The sequence below is a fragment of the Camarhynchus parvulus genome, chromosome 4A (assembly GCF_901933205.1).
Source record: "Camarhynchus parvulus chromosome 4A, STF_HiC, whole genome shotgun sequence".
In the NCBI taxonomy this organism is placed as follows: domain Eukaryota; kingdom Metazoa; phylum Chordata; class Aves; order Passeriformes; family Thraupidae; genus Camarhynchus; species Camarhynchus parvulus.
Window position 1 is genome coordinate 19,452,321 of NC_044600.1, and position 16,123 is coordinate 19,468,443.

Here is a 16,123-nt window from a genome sequence, read left to right on the forward strand (position 1 = left end):
GGGGCTGGGGACCTCCTGTGTCCCACCAGGCCCCCTGCTCAGCGAGAGCAAGGTGAGGTCAGAGATCTTTATCTGCAAAGCCCCGAGTGAGCAGCACGGGCGCCCAACGTCTGCTGATGGATCCCGGGCCAGCACGCAAGAAGACAGCTGATGGAAATGCAGAGCACAGAATCCCTCTGTGGTGGATGTGGCTAAGGGCAGGCTTGGAGGAACTGCCATCACATTCAGAGGTTTTTTTTCTGGGATCAGCTAGGAATTAAGCATCTGAGTTGTTGTGTTTAAACCTGAACCTTTAAACATCCCTTCCCACTCCCCCCATGTGCTGCACAAACCCCAGGTTTCTTTGGAAGCATTATTTTAAGAATAAGATTTAAAGGATTCCTTTCACAAAGAATTGTGCTATCAGGTTCTTTTTCTTCTTTTAATTCCCAAAAAGGTTTTTTTTGTGCATGGGGGACTAGATTGAGAAGAGCTTTGGAGAACACTGTGAAGGCAGCCAGACTGCGGTATTGCCAATTAGCGCACACCTCTTCTTCCCGCCAGCCTCCCACTCAGCTGCCAAAGCCCGTTCCATGGCTTCCCAGGCAATTAGTGGTTGCAACACATCCACACAGCCAGCAGAACCACTCCAGCTTTCCATGTGTCCTTGAAAACCTCTTGTGGTTTTTAAAGCCTTTGGTTGTAATGAAGTGACTGAGGATAATGACAAGCATAAACCCCTGGCGTGCAAGACCTGGAAACATGTGTTTCTTCTAAGCAGCTGGTGTTCCTTGGTGGGACAGGTCTGAATGGGTGAGCTTCACTGTGTATGTTGAGCCCCCATGCTCTTGGCAATCAGACTGGAATTAACTGGCTTCTAAGTGTGCATCTAGAGTGGTGTTTGCTTGGTTGGCTGGTTATGGTAACTGAAAAACAGTCCAAATCACTCCAACCTTAGGTTTCCAGACCTTATTGCTTTATTTCTAGAGCACCTTGTATCCTATTTTTTCCATTTTTCATGGAAACAGAGCTCCACTGGGCTATGATGAACTCTGGCAGCCATTCTTTTTGCTCAGCTCCCAGGAAACTCCTCACCTTGAGCTAACAGAGGAGCAGCCTGAGCTGCTATCTGGGACAGCACTGGTGAGCAATGGGAAGAGCAGGGACAAGAGGAGCTCACAGAGAGCAATGCAGCTGCTGATCCAGTGTGAATTCCAAAGCTCTGTTCTTGAAATGTTAAAAGACAAAGATTAAGGAAGGCACTTTCCAGCAAAGGAAATGCCAGAGCTTAGGGAAGGTTTCTGCAGAGCAGCAGCACAGGCAGAGGCCTAGGACAGAAATATTTTGGTTTGTACCCCTCTTTGCCAACATTTGGGCAGGATTTGAAGGGGGGAAACCAGCAAATCCACTGAGAGTTTGAGGGAAAAAAACTGACAAAAGCATTGCTGAGATTACATTTAGGAGGGTAGTTCAGAGGAGTTTTACTATTTTAGCTCTGGAAGACAGAGGACACCTGACTTACTCCTGAGTTCCGAGGGAGCCTTTATCAGCCCTCTCCTCTCCTCTCCTCTCCTCTCCTCTCCTCTCCTCTCCTCTCCTCTCCTCTCCTCTCCTCTCCTCTCCTCTCCTCTCCTCTCCTCTCCTCTCCTCTCCTCTCCTCTCCTCTCCTCTCCTCTCCTCTCCTCTCCTCTCCTCTCCTCTCCTCTCCTCTCCTCTCCTCTCCTCTCCTCTCCTCCTCTCCTCTCCTCTCCTCTCCTCTCCTCTCCTCTCCTCTCCTCTCCTCTCCTCTCCTCTCCTCTCCTCTCCTCTCCTCTCCTCTCCTCTCCTCTCCTCTCCTCTCCTCTCCTCTCCTCTCCTCCCTGCATCAGGCAGGGAGGAAAGAAAGTATCCTTGATAAGATTGTGAAAAAAGAACTACTATCAAGATGACTTTGGTGTCAGCTTAGGTTTTAGGGGGCAGAGGTCGGCCGATGGCCTTCTAGGGTGTGTGTGTGTTGCAGATTGTTCTATAAATGCTGATATGTTGACTATGTGGTCATAAAAGATTTTCACAAGAAATGTATCCCTTTGTAGCCTTCCTTTGTGCTGATAATTCAATTGCCAACTGTGTGGAAGGGAAGAGATGCAGTAAGGCCTGCTCACATGCTGCTTAAACCCTTGCTTTAAAAGACAGTATTTTTTTTTCCCCAGCATTACCAATTCTTTGCCCTGAGGGTTGACGATTATACAGTGCTCTTCCTGTTTCCATAATCAAGCATCTGAACACCTCAGAACGTGTTTAAAAATAAGTGTGATAATAGCGGTATTTTATAAGGGAAAACCTCAAGAATGAGGCTTCGTGTTTGTAACGCAAAAGAACATTATAATTTGACGTCAACCTTAAACTGATAGTTCCTAATGTCCCGTAGTCACGTTAGACACCCAGTAGAGCGTTTGTTGCACAGTCTGACCCAGAGGACAGGCTTTTAGATGGGGACAGGCAACCTCTGCCGGAAAGGGAACCGTCTCCTTCCAGTCCAGCACGGGACATTCCCGCGGGCAGCTCCGAGGCATTGCGGCTGCTGGGCTCAGCCCGGCGCCTCGGGCTGCCGCCGCAACCGGTCGGGTGAGGCTGCCAGGGCAGCCCTGCCCGGGGCGCGTTCGCTAAGCCGCACACGCCCCGCGTCGGGGGCGCCGCTGGCACCTGGCGCCAGCGCAGCTCGCCTGCCGTGTGCGCCCCCGAGCCGTTGCCTTTGTCCCGGAGAGAGCAGCGGGCCGGCCCGGGGCGGGCAGAGCGGGCCTGAGCGCCACGCACGAGACAGAAGGTGGGCGAGGCCGCCCTTCTCCCCGCGCCGCCGGGCACTGCTGCGTTCCCGGGGAGGTCCGGGCCGGTGCGGCCGCTGGGCACCGGCACGGGCACCGGACGGTCGCCACGGCAACGCGGGCGGTGCGTCGCCCTGACGTCACTTCCGCGCGGGGCGGTGCGCGCAGGGCCGTCATGGCGCTGTCGCGCGCGGAGCGCTGTCTCGCGTCGCTGCTGCGGCTGCTGTCGCGCGTCTGCCTCGCGCTGCTTGCGCTGCTGCCGCCGCCGCGCCGGCCCGCGCGCGCCGCCCCGCGCGCCGTCCCGCCGCCGCGGCGCGCGCTCCTGCTGCTGCCCGCGCGGCGCCTCGCGGAGCTGCTCCGCGCGCGGCAGGTACCACCCGCGGCCCGGGGAGGGGGAGCGCGGGCAGCGGGTCTCGGTCCGCCCAGCGCCCGCGCCTGACGGCGGGACCCGCTGTGCCCCGTGCCCAGGTGGCGTGCGTGGAGGTGGTGGAGGCGTACGTGGAGAGGATCAAGGAGGTGAATCCCCTCATCAATGCTGTGGTTAAGGACAGGTGAGCTGGAGGCAGAGGACACCCTCGAGGAGGCAGCGGCTCTCCGCCTGCCTCCCTTCGGGCCCCAGGCCCAACCTCTGCACTCCGCCGGGGACACGGGGATCCCCGCGCCGCCACCGCGGCAGCGCCGTGCCGAGCGCCCGGCGGCGGCTGGGCCGGGATGTCGCTCCCGGCTTCGGCAACGACCAGGCAGTCTCACTTCCCCCACAAGCTCCTGCCGCACTTGGGGTCCACCCGCCCTGCGGGGACACCGCTCCTCTCTGATCCAGCGCCAGAGCATCGCCGGGTGCTTTGTTGCAGGTTCGAGGAGGCCCTGCAGGAAGCCCGGCAGGTCGATAAGCTGCTTTCGGAGGGTCCTGGCGATGACTGCCTGGAGGAGAAGTTCCCCTTGTTGGGAGTTCCCATCACCGTTAAGGAGGCCTTTTCTCTTTATGGTGGGTTTATCTTTGTGCCTCCAGTTCTTGACGTGCTCCCCAGAGTGGTGGGTGGCTGTGGCAGGTGCTTGGAGGGAAGTAATCTCCCTTTCCCTGGTTTGCACCAAGCTCTGCCTGGGCTTCTGCGTTTGTGATCATTTGTAGCACACAGGTGCTACAGAACTTGAGGTGCTTCAGAGGAGCAGCCCTCACTGGGAGCCTGCTTCCTGCAGCTCTGGGTCATCTCAGGGCACTGGCCCTGATGCCTCCCTCCTATTGACCTTGGCACCACAGGGATGCCCAACACCTCTGGCTTGGTCAACCGCCGCAACGTGATCGCCACCTCGGATGCCACTGTGGTGTCACGGCTGAAGCAGGCAGGTGCCATCCCGCTGGGTGTCACCAACTGCAGCGAACTCTGCATGTGGTACGAGTCCAGCAACAGGGTCTACGGGCGGACCAACAACCCCTACGACCTGCAGAGGATTGTGGGCGGCAGCTCAGGTGAACCCCGGCACCTCGGCACAGTCCTGCATGAGTAGCAGGTTAAAATGCAGTGAGGGAAGAGTTCCAAGTCTCTGCACACAGCTGTTAACGTGTCCCTGGGCTCTTGCAGAGCTTACAGGCCTCTTTCCTACGCACTGCTGTAGGCTGTTGGGAGGTGTAGCTGCCTTGCCTCTTCTGGGTGTTTCATTTGGCATTGCTTCAGCCTGCCCTGTTGTACTTTGGCAGGCAAATCCCTTTGGTCCACGTACCCCATCTATCCCCTACCCATCACTAGAGCCAAGGTGTCCCCCACCCTTCTTGCTTTTTAGGTCCCCACCCTCCCTGTGAGGTGTTCCTGCTTTCCTGGATGATTTGCACCATAAATCTATGGGGTTTTGCCATGTTTTCTCCTGTGCAGGTGGGGAGGGCAGTGTCCTGGCAGCTGCCTGCTCAGTTGTAGGTGTGGGCTCTGACATCGGTGGCAGCATCCGAATGCCTGCCTTCTTCAATGGAGTCTTTGGCCATAAACCCACGACAGGTAAGGTGGGTGCTGGGGTCTCCTCCTCTTCCCCACCAGCAGAAATGCCATGAGGTGGAATGGGGGCTGTGGGATGAACTCCTTCAGGACACCTCTATGCTGGTTGCTGGGAGATTGCTGTAAGGAGTCAGGTAACTTCTTGTATGGGACTAGCCTGTTGAGGAAGCCCAGCTGGGGTTGGCAGTTGGGAAGCTTTTGGTGGCAGAATGCCAGGCACATTGGAGACGGGCTGGGGTTTACCCAAGTATTGCATCCTCAGTATGCAATGTTTCTCTGTCTTCCAGTGTCCTGACTGGGTGCTTTTCCTCCCATCCTCACACCATGAACCTTGCCATCAGCACTTGTGGGGTGTACAGTCCCTGGGGAACCATGTCTTCCTGCACCCAAAGACCCCCCCAGCAGGGCTGTCCCCATCTGGAGGCAATACTTGGGGTAGTATCTGACTTCTCTGCTCTCAGGGGTGGTGCCCAACGACGGCCAGTTCCCAAACGCTCACGGGGTGCGGACCAGCTACCTGTGCACAGGGCCCTTGTGCCGCTACGCAGAGGACCTGGAGCCTGTGTTGAGAGTCATGGCCGGTCCTGGGGTCAGCAAGTGAGTTGTTCCCACTGCTCCAAGCTGCTGAGCTGGAGTCAGCAGCTCTCTGGTCCTCACAATGTATGAGGCCTTTGTACGAGACAGGTCTGCACCCCACCCAGTTTGCTTGTTTCTGATTTCCTTCCTCTGCTGCTGGCTTCAGCAGGACCTTGGCTTCTGGGACTGCCCTTCCCACCACCCACGTACTCCCAGGAACCAGCAGCCATGGGCAGAGTGATAGGTTCCCCCTTCACCAGTAAGCTGCTTCCTAGCTCTGTCCCACACACCCCTCCCAGGGCTGGCCTTGCTCCTGGATATTGCAGCGGCTTTTTTCCTGTTGTTGAATGAGGAGTTTTCCATCCCCACATCATGGCCAGTTCAGTTCCTTCATTTCTTGGTCCGTGCAATGAAGTGCAACCATGCTGCGTGTCAGTGAGGAGCAGAGCAGAGATGGGGCACATGGAGCACCCCTCCTTTTTGCCACAGCTTGCACACAGTTGCTCTCTCCATTACCACTTTGCTTTTTCCCAGGCTCTTGTGCAATCCCAGCCTTGGCTGCAGCCAGGGTTTGTAGTCACAAGGTGCTTCTGGAGAAATGGGAATTTTCCCAACAGAAACTTGATGGGACTGAGGGGGCAGGTGAGCAGCTGGATGTGTTGTGGACAGTAGGTGTCTGTGTCTTCAGGGTCTCACCTTGCCACTCTGGGGGACAGAGCAGGGTCCCTTGGGGACACATAACAAGCGTGTGAGAACCTCTAGCAGCTGCAGAGGAGCCAGGGATGGATTTGTGACAAAGCACCATTCCTTTCCCAGGCTGAAGCTGAATGAGAAAGTGTCGCTGGAGAAAATCAAATTCCACTGCATGGATCATGATGGTGGGTCCATTTTTGTATCACCTGTGGACAAGGAGATCTTGCAGGCCCAAAAGAAGGTAGGAAGCAGCAGAGGATGGTACTCACTGGGGTGACCGTGAAGATAGAACCTGGGGAGACCAGTCAAAGGAGCCCTGGGGAGGGGAAAGAGCTGCTTTTTGTGTGGCTCCTGCAGGAGCTGGCAAAATGAAGGGCTGGGGAGGCAGCCTTGCATCCCAGTCCTGTGCTTTCAGGGGTTAAAAAGTAGAAAGAACTTTTTCTCCTTCAGGGCTAAAGAAGACACAAGGGGAAGATCTTGTGAGTAGGTCCCCTTACTCTCTTCTCTGTAGTTTCCACGGGCTCATGGCAGGTGTCAAATCTTTATGGGAACAAACCCGTCCTTGCTCTTCCCTTCAGGTGGTGGAGCACCTTGAAAATGACCTTGGGGTCCAGGTTCAGCATGTGGCAATCCACAAGATGAAGTATTCTTTCCAGATCTGGTCAGCCATGATGTCATCCAAGGACAGTGAGGGACAGGTGTGTCAGAGTGAGTTGGCAAAGGCACAACTTTGGAGGCATCAGGGAAGAAACAGCTGTTCGGGGCCAGCTGTGGAGAGCTGTAGGCTTCCTAAACCTACCCAGGCGCTTTCCCTGCTCCATATGTCCCCCCCCAGTTCTCCTTTCACCTCTTCCTAAAGTTGCACAGCACCTTCTCCCTTGCTGTCCTGTGGGTTGAGGCCCTAGCTCTCAGCAGAGGAGCAATGTGGTAATCGGGAGGGGGGAGGTTGTTTTGGCACATTGACCTTTTCCATGCAGATTGGTAAGTCAGCCAAGCAGGGGGCATCCTGCCTTGCTCTTTGCCCCATGCTGTGTCTTCTGACTTGTAGGCTGGGATTAACATCCTTTGGGATGCCAAGACAGGCAGGGGACTAGCAGCTTTCCAGCAGGAGGCCTGCTTGTGTAATTCTTCCCTGGCATTGCAGCTGCTGCACTAGATCCGTGCATGCAGGAAAGTACTTTGTAATAAAATAAACCTCTGGGAGTGTCATAATTTATGCATTCCTGGCACAGAGGCAGTGATGAAACAGCCCAGCCCCACCACACCAAGGAGGGCTTGTCTGGCTCCTCTGCCTCCTTCTTCCAGGTCCAATCGTCATATCACAGGAGGCAATGCCTCTGCGACATTGTCCCTTGCATTGTGTCAGTTGGGTGCTGCTCTAGGGGGGGTTCTCCCATCTCCTTGCTGTCTCTGGCAAGGAATAATGCTCCTGCTGCTGCTCTGGATCAGTATCACAGCTGTGGAGCACCTGATGGACATCTCCTGTGTTAAAGCAGGAACACCTCACATTGGGATAATGAGATAACTGAAATTTCACTGTCCATTGCCAGCCTGTGCCTCCCTGCTGCATGTTGGCTTTGCTGACAGGGGAGTGGGTGTGTTACAGGAGGCACAAAGATTCACAGACCTGCTGGGGGACCATGGGAAGCCAGTGTGGCCGCTGTGGGAGCTGATGAAGTGGCTCGTGGGGATGTCTTCTCACACTCTCCCAGCTATCGGTAATGCTGGCAGGGGCCCTGGGAAGTGCAGAGGCGGTGCTGGGGTGGGCAAGTTGTTGAATGCAGGTATTACCCTTCCAATGCCCAGTGAAGGAACTCGGGGTTTGCCCTGAGCAGCTTCAGCCTAGTTTTGAAGGCTAGCTCAAGAGTCTGGATCTTTGATAGATGGGAGTGGGTACCTTGGAGGAAGAAGTGAGGATGATGGAGCTGGGGGCAGGGTTCACTTCTGCTGTGAGCCGCACCAGAACTGCTGGGGGCTCAGAGGGCTCAGTCAGGGTCTGCACTGATCTTGTTTTATAGCAGCGGGTACTAGAGAATCCTAATTAACACAGTTGTGCTGCTGTCTAATGAGTGCTGGGGTCGTTCTGCCAGCTCTGCTCAGCCCCACTGGCTGGAAAAGCTGGAAGGAAGGGGCAGGCTGAATGCTTGTCCCTTGGCAGAGCTGGGGGAATGGTGACCACAAAGCTGTGCTAGGGGCAATCTGCTGTGGCTACTGGCAGGAAGGGGTGCTTGGGAGGCCACCCCAGAAGCAGGGGATGTTGCATGTGGCTAGGCGTTGTTTCTGCCCCACATAGACCACAGTCCTCTCATATGCTCTTGTCCCCATTTCTACCGTTTGCTGCAGCCCTGGGACTGACAGAGAAGCTGGTGAACCTCAACCCCAGTGGGAAGGCCAAGCTGGTGAGCATGGGGAAGAGCCTACAGGAGGAGATGGAGGCACTGCTGGGGCCAGATGGGGTGCTCCTCTATCCCTCACACCCCACCATCGCCCCCAAGCACCACTCCCCCATTTGCATGCCCTTCAATTTTGCCTACACAGGTGAGCAGCCCTGGCTCCTGTGGGGTTGCAGCTAGGGCTACCAAAATTATCTCCCTGTGGCAGTAGTGTGGGCTGGCAGCTGGGCTGTTGTATCCAAAGTGTTTGCATTGCTGACGATGGGCTGTGCAGCAAAGAGAGGTGTCTTGTCTTGGAGTGACGGTTGTCGTGCTTCATACCGTGTGGCATCTTTTACCTTTTGCCAAAGGTGCCTGTCCACAGCAGGGCAGGTGTGACTTTGTGTGTGATATTGGGGTTTAGGAGGAACCTGAAACCTGCCATCTCTTGGGGTACAGCCTGGGGCCCCTTGTGTGGTTCCCATGTGGTGTCAGTGCTGCCTTGCTTTGTGGAGTGATGGAGGGCTGGTGCCTGGCACAGGAATGTCCCAAATTTTGCATGCCACAGTGTATGCCATCCCTCATGGATGCTGTTTATACACATCATGTGGGCGCTGGGAATCTCTGGCCACTGATGTCCCTTGTCACCATGTCTCTGCACTGCTGCATGAAGCACCAGCTCCCAGATCTTGGTGCTGTGTATGGCAGAGCTGCCTGCCCAGGGTGGGAGAGCCAGGCAGTGATGTATCCCAGTCTTTGTGCTCATTCTGATCTATCCAACCTTCTCTCTTGCAGCCATCTTCAATGTCCTGGGCCTGCCGGTGACACAGTGCCCGCTGGGGCTGGGCAGCGAGGGGCTGCCACTGGGCATCCAGCTGGTGGCGGCCTCCTACAATGACCACTTGACGCTGGCGGTGGCCCGGTACCTGGAGAAAGCCTTTGGAGGATGGGTTTTGCCAGGGGAAGTTTAACCTTGAGCAACAGGGACAGAGGCAGTGACAAGTGCTGATGCTTGATCCCATCACGGCAATGCCTGCTCCCTCTGCATCCCCCTGCACCCTGGTGGTGTCTCCAGTGCAGGAACAGCTGGACCACTGCCACTGGAGTCCTCATCCCTGTGGCACCCTCTGTCAGGGAGAGACCTGCCTTTCCCGAACCCCTCAGGAGCCCCAGTGCCACAGTCTGAGGATGCCCTGCCTGCATCCTGCCTGCAGTGGGCACCCACCCACCTTTTCCAGACCATGGAGTTGGCCAGCTCTGGAACCTTTCTGCTTTCAAAGCACTGAGTGAGAGCTGGCCAGAGGACGTGCTTCCAGATTGCTGGGGGCAGCTGTGCAGCGCCCCTCTGGGCTGCCTGGGCCTATGGGAGTCCTCCTTGGCCTGACCCTACCCACAGGGCTGGACTGTGCTTGCTGCACCCAGGCTTGCTAGCCCCCACAGTCCTCCCAGGCTCCTGCAGGCTTCCCCCACCCTTTGACCAAAAAGGGAGAGGGGTTGAGGGGGCTGGAGGAGCCATAGGCCTGCCTTACCAACAGCGCTTTGTGCGGTGGTGGATGCTGGGCTCTGCAGTGTGTGCAGCTGTCAGGCACAGCTGGGAGCATTTCAGCACTGTTATTCAGTGAGGTATTAAAAGAGCTTGTCCAGTCTACTGTGGCTATGTGTCCTTTTCCTCGTGGCGGTCTCCCTTCCAGCTCCTGCCAGGCCCCAGCCCCATTTCTACCAGCGATGTGCCAGGGCTACCCAGCACTGCTGGCCATTGAAGTGGTGCAGGGACAACAGTGGAGATGCTGGCATTGCCCCCCGGGATGACACTTGGCCACTCTAGGGCTCTTGTTTTGGAATGCCCAGGCCGACAGTGACTGCTGGGCCCTGGGCAGAGTTGAATGGTGCTTATGAGCCCCACAATGCTGCTGTCAATGGCTCTATTAGTCCTGCAATGGTTGCCCACTTCTTGGGATGCACGAGTTCAGCTGTGTTTTGTCCCAGTGGGCTGCCAGAGGCCTGGAGCTCTTGAGGTGGTGCAGAGCCACATGCAGGTCCCTCGTGGTCGCCAGGGCAAAATGAGGGGGCCCAGCCCTGTGTGCCCAGTCTGCAGCGTTGGTCTTGGCAAGGATAAAACCTGCTACTGGTTTTACTGGGATGTCCTGGCCTGTGTCTGCCCTGCCATGTGTCACCCCTGGCCTGAAGCCTTGCTCCTTTCTGTCCTCACACCACTGATGGTCCGTGCCGGGGTAGTGCATCTGCTGGGATGGCGTGCTGGGACAGGCTGTGCCTCAGCTCTGGTGTGCAGAGGGCACTGCTGAGCACCTGTGCCCATCTGGGACGGTTCTAATGAGGAAGCAAGGAAGGAAAAAAAAACAAACCCTGGCTCAGCAAAGGAGGTACAAACCACCCAAGTCAAATCACGCCTCCCAGCGGGGTTGCACAGACAACACGGACTGTCCCCCATCTGGAGGAAGCCTGGCAGCTGAGCAGACCGTGGTAACGCTTCCAGTGAACATTCGGAGCCAAACGTGAGGTTGCTGAGCTGAGGGTGTTGTGTTTAACAGTGTGGTTGGTGGGGTGGGTTTCTGATACTGCAGAGGGGCAGAGAGGAAATGCTGGATCAAGGCTGGGGGTAGTGCTGGTGCTTCAGGGTAATGTGATGGGGATACAGAAAAGGAGAGGATGTGCAGAGCAGAGGGTGTTAATCCCCACAATCTCAGTTAATGGCACAACAGAGGGAGAGTTGCTGGGACTTTTCCTCTGGCCATGGCAGAAGGGGAACGGATGTGCTGGGGTTCAGAGGGGGGCTAGCAGGGAGTGGCCTGCAGTCACCCTTGCTGCTTCAGGGAAACATTGCCTCCCTTGTGCTGCCTTCTGCAGTGAGAGCAGCCCTGTCCCTGCCTGCACAGGCAGCTAGTCCTAGGGTCTCCATCAGTTCCCCAGTTCTGTGCCTCTGTAAGCCCCAGGAACAATCCTGGAGGCTCTTTCTCCCTCCAGGCAGAAATACTGCCTCCTTCAATGGGCTCTGTTGCAAAGCCAGGAGGGTTCTTGTTGGTCTCAGCGAGGGGGGAATCCCTAGGCCGACTGCCTGTGCTTCAGCTCTGGTGCTTCAGAGTTCTCACCTCAGCCCTCACCCACAGTTTGCAGCTGCATGTCCCTGCTTGTTTACTGTTCCTCCTTGTTTCAAGCTCTTAATCCTGCAAGGGACAGAGAAAACATGGAGGCAATGTTTTGTACCCACGTGCTGAGGTGCTTGCGCTTGTAATAGTGAAAAGTTGGTGTGAGAAGCAGCAACAGCGGTGAGCCAGCCCCACTGGTGTCCCATCTGGTCAGGGGTGCTCCCACCCCTCTGCCTCTGGAGGTGTCCCTGGGCTCCCCACCATCCTGGGGGAATGTGTCCCCACAACCACAATGTTGGTGTTGGTAGCCTCAAAGCCCTTGCATGTCTGCTCCAGGAGAGGAAGATTACCTCCATGACCAGCAAGAGCAGGGCAAGATTCCTGGTAGCTGAATGGTGGGGCAAGACCAAGGTAAGAAGGGACTGGCCAGGTACAGGTGCCCAGCTGGACCAGCCTGTGCTGTGGTTCACACTCTGAGGTCTCTGCTTACAGCCCTCATTGTGCCCCATTTTGCCTTGTGGGGTGGTGCCCTCCCCATACCGGGGAGTCTGTGGAGTGGCTGGGGGTGTCCTGGCAGTGGTGTCACAGGTTGTGCCAGTGTGAGTCATGCCCAGAGCTGGGCTGAGTCACCTCCCCAGTGGTGTGAGCCTCAGGTGAGGAGCTTTCTCAGACCCACATCCTGGTGACAAAGGCAGTGCAACTTCTCACCACGGGGTGCCAGAGGTGGGTGCAACAGAAGGTTGCTGCAGCACGTGCATAGTGCCATAGCAGTGTGGCAGCTGCTCACTGTCCCTGTGGGTCCACTTACCACCACAGCTCTGAGGGTACCTACCCTGCTGCACCCCCAGTGCGCAGCAGAAGGTCCCTGCCCTCCAGAGTGGACACCTCTGTGCCACAATAGGCGTGTGGGCTTCATGGGGCAGTGACACTGGCTGAAGCTTCCGTTTTTAATCCCAGGTTCCAGCAGCACATTATGTCTGTGGGTAGCAGAACAGCTGCAGCACACCCATCCCTTTCCATGGCCCCCGGCACGGCTGCATAGTGCTGGGGCAGATGGATGGGCTGTGGTAGGATGAGCCCTGCCCTGCTCCTGCTGCTGTCCCTGGCCAGCTGCTCCCTGCTCCAGGGTAAGCCAGTGCTGAAGCTGTCACCACAGGCCGGGGGGGGTGGCTGGCTGCAGGGCCGGAGAAGGCACAGGGACACCTCTCAAACCTACTAAAGGTACCTGTGAAGAGGAGGGGCCCAGGTGGTTGTCAAGGAATGATGAGAAAGAAAACCCCTGGGTCAGCAGCAGCTGTGTCAGGTTGTCGTCTCTCCTGTTTTGTCAGCTGTGTCTCTGCTTTGGCAGAAGTGTGGAGAGGGTGTTCTCGGTGTGTGACCAATTGGGGGGGATACAGGTGCTGAGCACCTCCTTTGAAGTCAGTGTTTGCCTGTGCTGGGATGAAGCTGAGGAACCTGTGCCACAAGGGGACCCTGCAGGACACTGCCTCATACCCCTCTGCTTCCTCCCCAGGGATGCTACTGAGGCCACGGCGCGTCAGGCTGGAGGCACAGAACTTCCACGTCTTGCTGCGCTGGGAGCCAGACCCCAGCTCACCCAGCTCTGCCACCTATGAGGTGGAGTGGCGGAACAGGTGGGTGGGGAGGAGGGGTGAAGGGGTCTGGTCCTCTTATACCCTGGCAGAGGCTGTTGGGGACCTCTGGCAGCCAGATGACTGTTGTCTGGCAGTAAATGCCACAGGGTAACAGAGCAGTGGAGTTGGCAAGGATTGGCTTGTCCTACCCCTGCACATGCAAGGTCAACTCAGGAGTGTGTCCTGGTGGGTTTTGAACAACTTCAGGACAACATCCCTGTTCAGCTTGGTCCCTTTCCTGCTCACTATCCCAGTAACAAACTAAGGGGTTGCTTTTGGACTGGGGTTTTGAATTTGGATTTTTTTCCCATTATGCTAAATGGGATTTCCTGTATTTCAACTTGTGTCCACTGCCTCTTGTACTTTTGCTGGGCACCACTGACTCTATCTTCTTCTTGTGTTGATAAGACCCCGCCACTCACAGTCACCTTTCTCTGAGGCTCAAGCTGTCACCAGTCTCTCCATTTCCCTTGTAGCACAGAGCCTCAACAGCCTCAACTCCTTGGTGGGTTCTCCCTGCCTCAGCTGTGTGGTTTTTCATTGCGGAGAGCACAGGTCAGGGCACAGTGCCAGATGCCATCTGTCGCCAGGAGGGAGTCAACTTGCTGGTGACGCCCTTCCTCACACATCCCGGGGATGCTGTTGGCCGATGCCTGGGCTTTCCTACGCTTTCCACCCAGGCAGGATGGCAGTGGCTCGGCAGCCCTCCCTTTGAGCTGGGAGGATGCTGAAAAGAAGCTATCCCTGTGCTTTCTCCCTGGGCAGAACCTCAAACTGGACCAAGGCAGGTGCCTATGGGGGGACCAGCAGAAACTCCTGTGTGTGTGAGCTGTATTTTGACAGGATTCATGATATCTACTGGGCACGGGTGAGAGTGGTGGCCGAAGGTGAGCAGTCCGAGTGGGCCATTTCCAGCGAGCTGCAGCTGTACAGAGACAGTAAGGACTGGGGACCTTCTCCAGTTGGGCTCTTCCTGGGGGGCTGATGGGGAGAGGGGACCTTGGAGAGATCTGATGGGATACAGTGGGAAAGCATATTAGGATACTGGAGGGAAAAGAGTCAAGAGCCCTAACCAGAGGAAAGGGATGAGGTAGAGCTGCTGGAAGATAGCTGGGTGAAGAGCAAAAGGACAGAGGAGACACAGTGAGGTGATTGGTAGGAGGCCCCCAGGCCAGCAAGGCACCGAGAATTTGGGTCTCTGGGGAATGCAGCGAGATGGGGCAGGAAAGAGGATATGGCTCCAGGCTTGGCTTTTGAAAGGCTCATCATCTTCCCCTGTCATGGTCTGGGATGAAGCACGGGCAGACCCTCTGGTGATCCTTTCATCCTGACAATTGTGTTTGCCTGGTGTGGGAATGTGCCTCTTTTCGTCAGACTGGCTGTTCTGTCCAAAAAACCTAGCAGTCTTCTGGAGCTAGAAAATTTTCAGGACCCTCCTCTGACCTCCATCAGAGGGGTTGTTGCAATAAACAGAATGTGTAAGATAAATGGATTCTATGCTGGTGATTTGTGTTCCCTTGTTCATTCCCTCTGCATCCAACTGGCATGGAAGTGGGTGCATTCAGCTAGGAAGTGATTGCTGGCCTTGGCAGTGGGGTCTCCAGACCCTGGTGGATGGCCCAGGGGTGAAGGTCTCAGCAGAAGGAGACGGAGGTGCCACAGGTCTGTTGGTGTGAAGAGGAGGCAGGAGCAGTGCTAGCTGTCATGAAGATGTGGTGGCTGCCATTCCTAGAGCTGGTTTCAGAGTACAAAGTGCCATCAGGAAAGACCCGAGGAGCTTCTGTGCTCTGAGAGGGGAATGTCAGACAGAAAAATATAATTTCTAGAGAAACAAGATGTCTGCCTTCCTTTGAAGGGCTTAATTTTTGATTTTTTTCCCCTTCCCTACAGCAATTGTTGGCCCCCCCAAGCTGTCCTGGCTGCTCCAGGACCAAATCCTCAGCGTAAACATCATCACACCACCCACTCCCTACCAGAGAAGGACTGGTTCCTACAAGCCAGTCAACCGAGTGCTGCTGAAGCTGTGGTACTGGCTGCACCTGTACGAGGGGGACCTGCTTGTCCAGCAGGTATGTGTGCTAGCTGGGCAGGGCCCAGAGGTGCAGGGCTTGCACAAGCTTTCCTGGTGCAGCAAAGCCACCATCTCAGGTTGCAGTGGTGTGGGGGTGCCTGTGCTGCAGCCCTGCCCACACCTGGCTGCACATGCAGGTGTGAGGTGCTGTGCACCCCCAGTCTGGGGCTCCCACCTCAGCAAGGCAGGAGACCACTTCCCTCCCCTGGGTAAGAAGAACTGGACTGGTTCTGTTCAGATGAAAAGTGATGCCACAGGTGTTTCAGGAGATGCTCTGGGACCTGAACACCTCCTGGGGCAAAGAACTGAGTGTTGGAGATGCCTAGGAGGAGGGACCATGGGGCAAGTGGGATGTTGAGGCTGCACAGAGCAGCGGAGCCATGCCCAAACCCCACCTCCAGCTTCTGTGGCCGCCTGTTCCATCTGCTTTCAGGTGCCCTGCAAACAGAGCAGTGAGGAAATGCCTTGCACCTTTGGGCACCTGAAACCCAGCACACAGTACTGTGTCCGGACGGTGGCTGCAGACATTGCCAGGGAGCGGAGCCAGGAGGCTGAGCAGTGCCTGGTGACCCCAGCAACCCCTTCAGGTGGGACGACTCTCACCAACTCAGCTGGCACGGTTGCATCTCAGATCCTGCTCACAGCACAAACTTGTGTGGAGGTGTGAATACCTCACCCCCAGCCGCTGTGGTCCAGGTTGTGGCCCAGTGCTGCCCAGTGGGGACCTCTCATGGTGATGCTTTCTTGTCATCTGCCTTGGGCTTGCCTCCCGAAACATCCCAGCGTGACATGGATGGGAAACACTAACAGAGAGTGGGGTGGGAGGGATGTATTTGAGTGACCCCTCAGCCTGCTGTGATTTCCTGGCAGGCTTTACATTGGTCCTTGCTGTGCTGAGTGCCTTCTTC

General features: G+C 56.3%; 1 protein-coding gene across 1 annotated transcript; it reads left to right on the forward strand.

The window, feature by feature from the left end:
* The first annotated feature begins 2,955 nt into the window (after positions 1-2,955).
* On the forward strand, positions 2,956-10,069 carry FAAH2 (fatty acid amide hydrolase 2). The gene is made up of 11 exons (XM_030967537.1): positions 2,956-3,150; positions 3,249-3,331; positions 3,632-3,765; positions 4,039-4,248; positions 4,649-4,768; positions 5,227-5,362; positions 6,158-6,275; positions 6,613-6,732; positions 7,641-7,752; positions 8,378-8,572; positions 9,202-10,069. The coding sequence occupies exons 1-11, from the start codon at positions 2,956-2,958 to the stop codon at positions 9,375-9,377; spliced, it is 1,599 nt and encodes a 532-aa protein (XP_030823397.1). The 3' UTR covers positions 9,378-10,069.
* Positions 10,070-16,123: the final 6,054 nt, after the last annotated feature.

Excerpts from the sequence above, each read along its gene's own strand:
- FAAH2 (XM_030967537.1), top strand. The coding sequence starts at position 2,956 with ATGGCGCTGTCGCGCGCGGAGCGCTGTCTCGCGTCGCTGCTGCGGCTG. Across the intron at positions 7,753-8,377 it reads TCACACTCTCCCAGCTATCG|CCCTGGGACTGACAGAGAAG; the intron begins GTAATGCTGGCA and ends CGTTTGCTGCAG. Across the intron at positions 8,573-9,201 it reads CTTCAATTTTGCCTACACAG|CCATCTTCAATGTCCTGGGC; the intron begins GTGAGCAGCCCT and ends TCTCTCTTGCAG.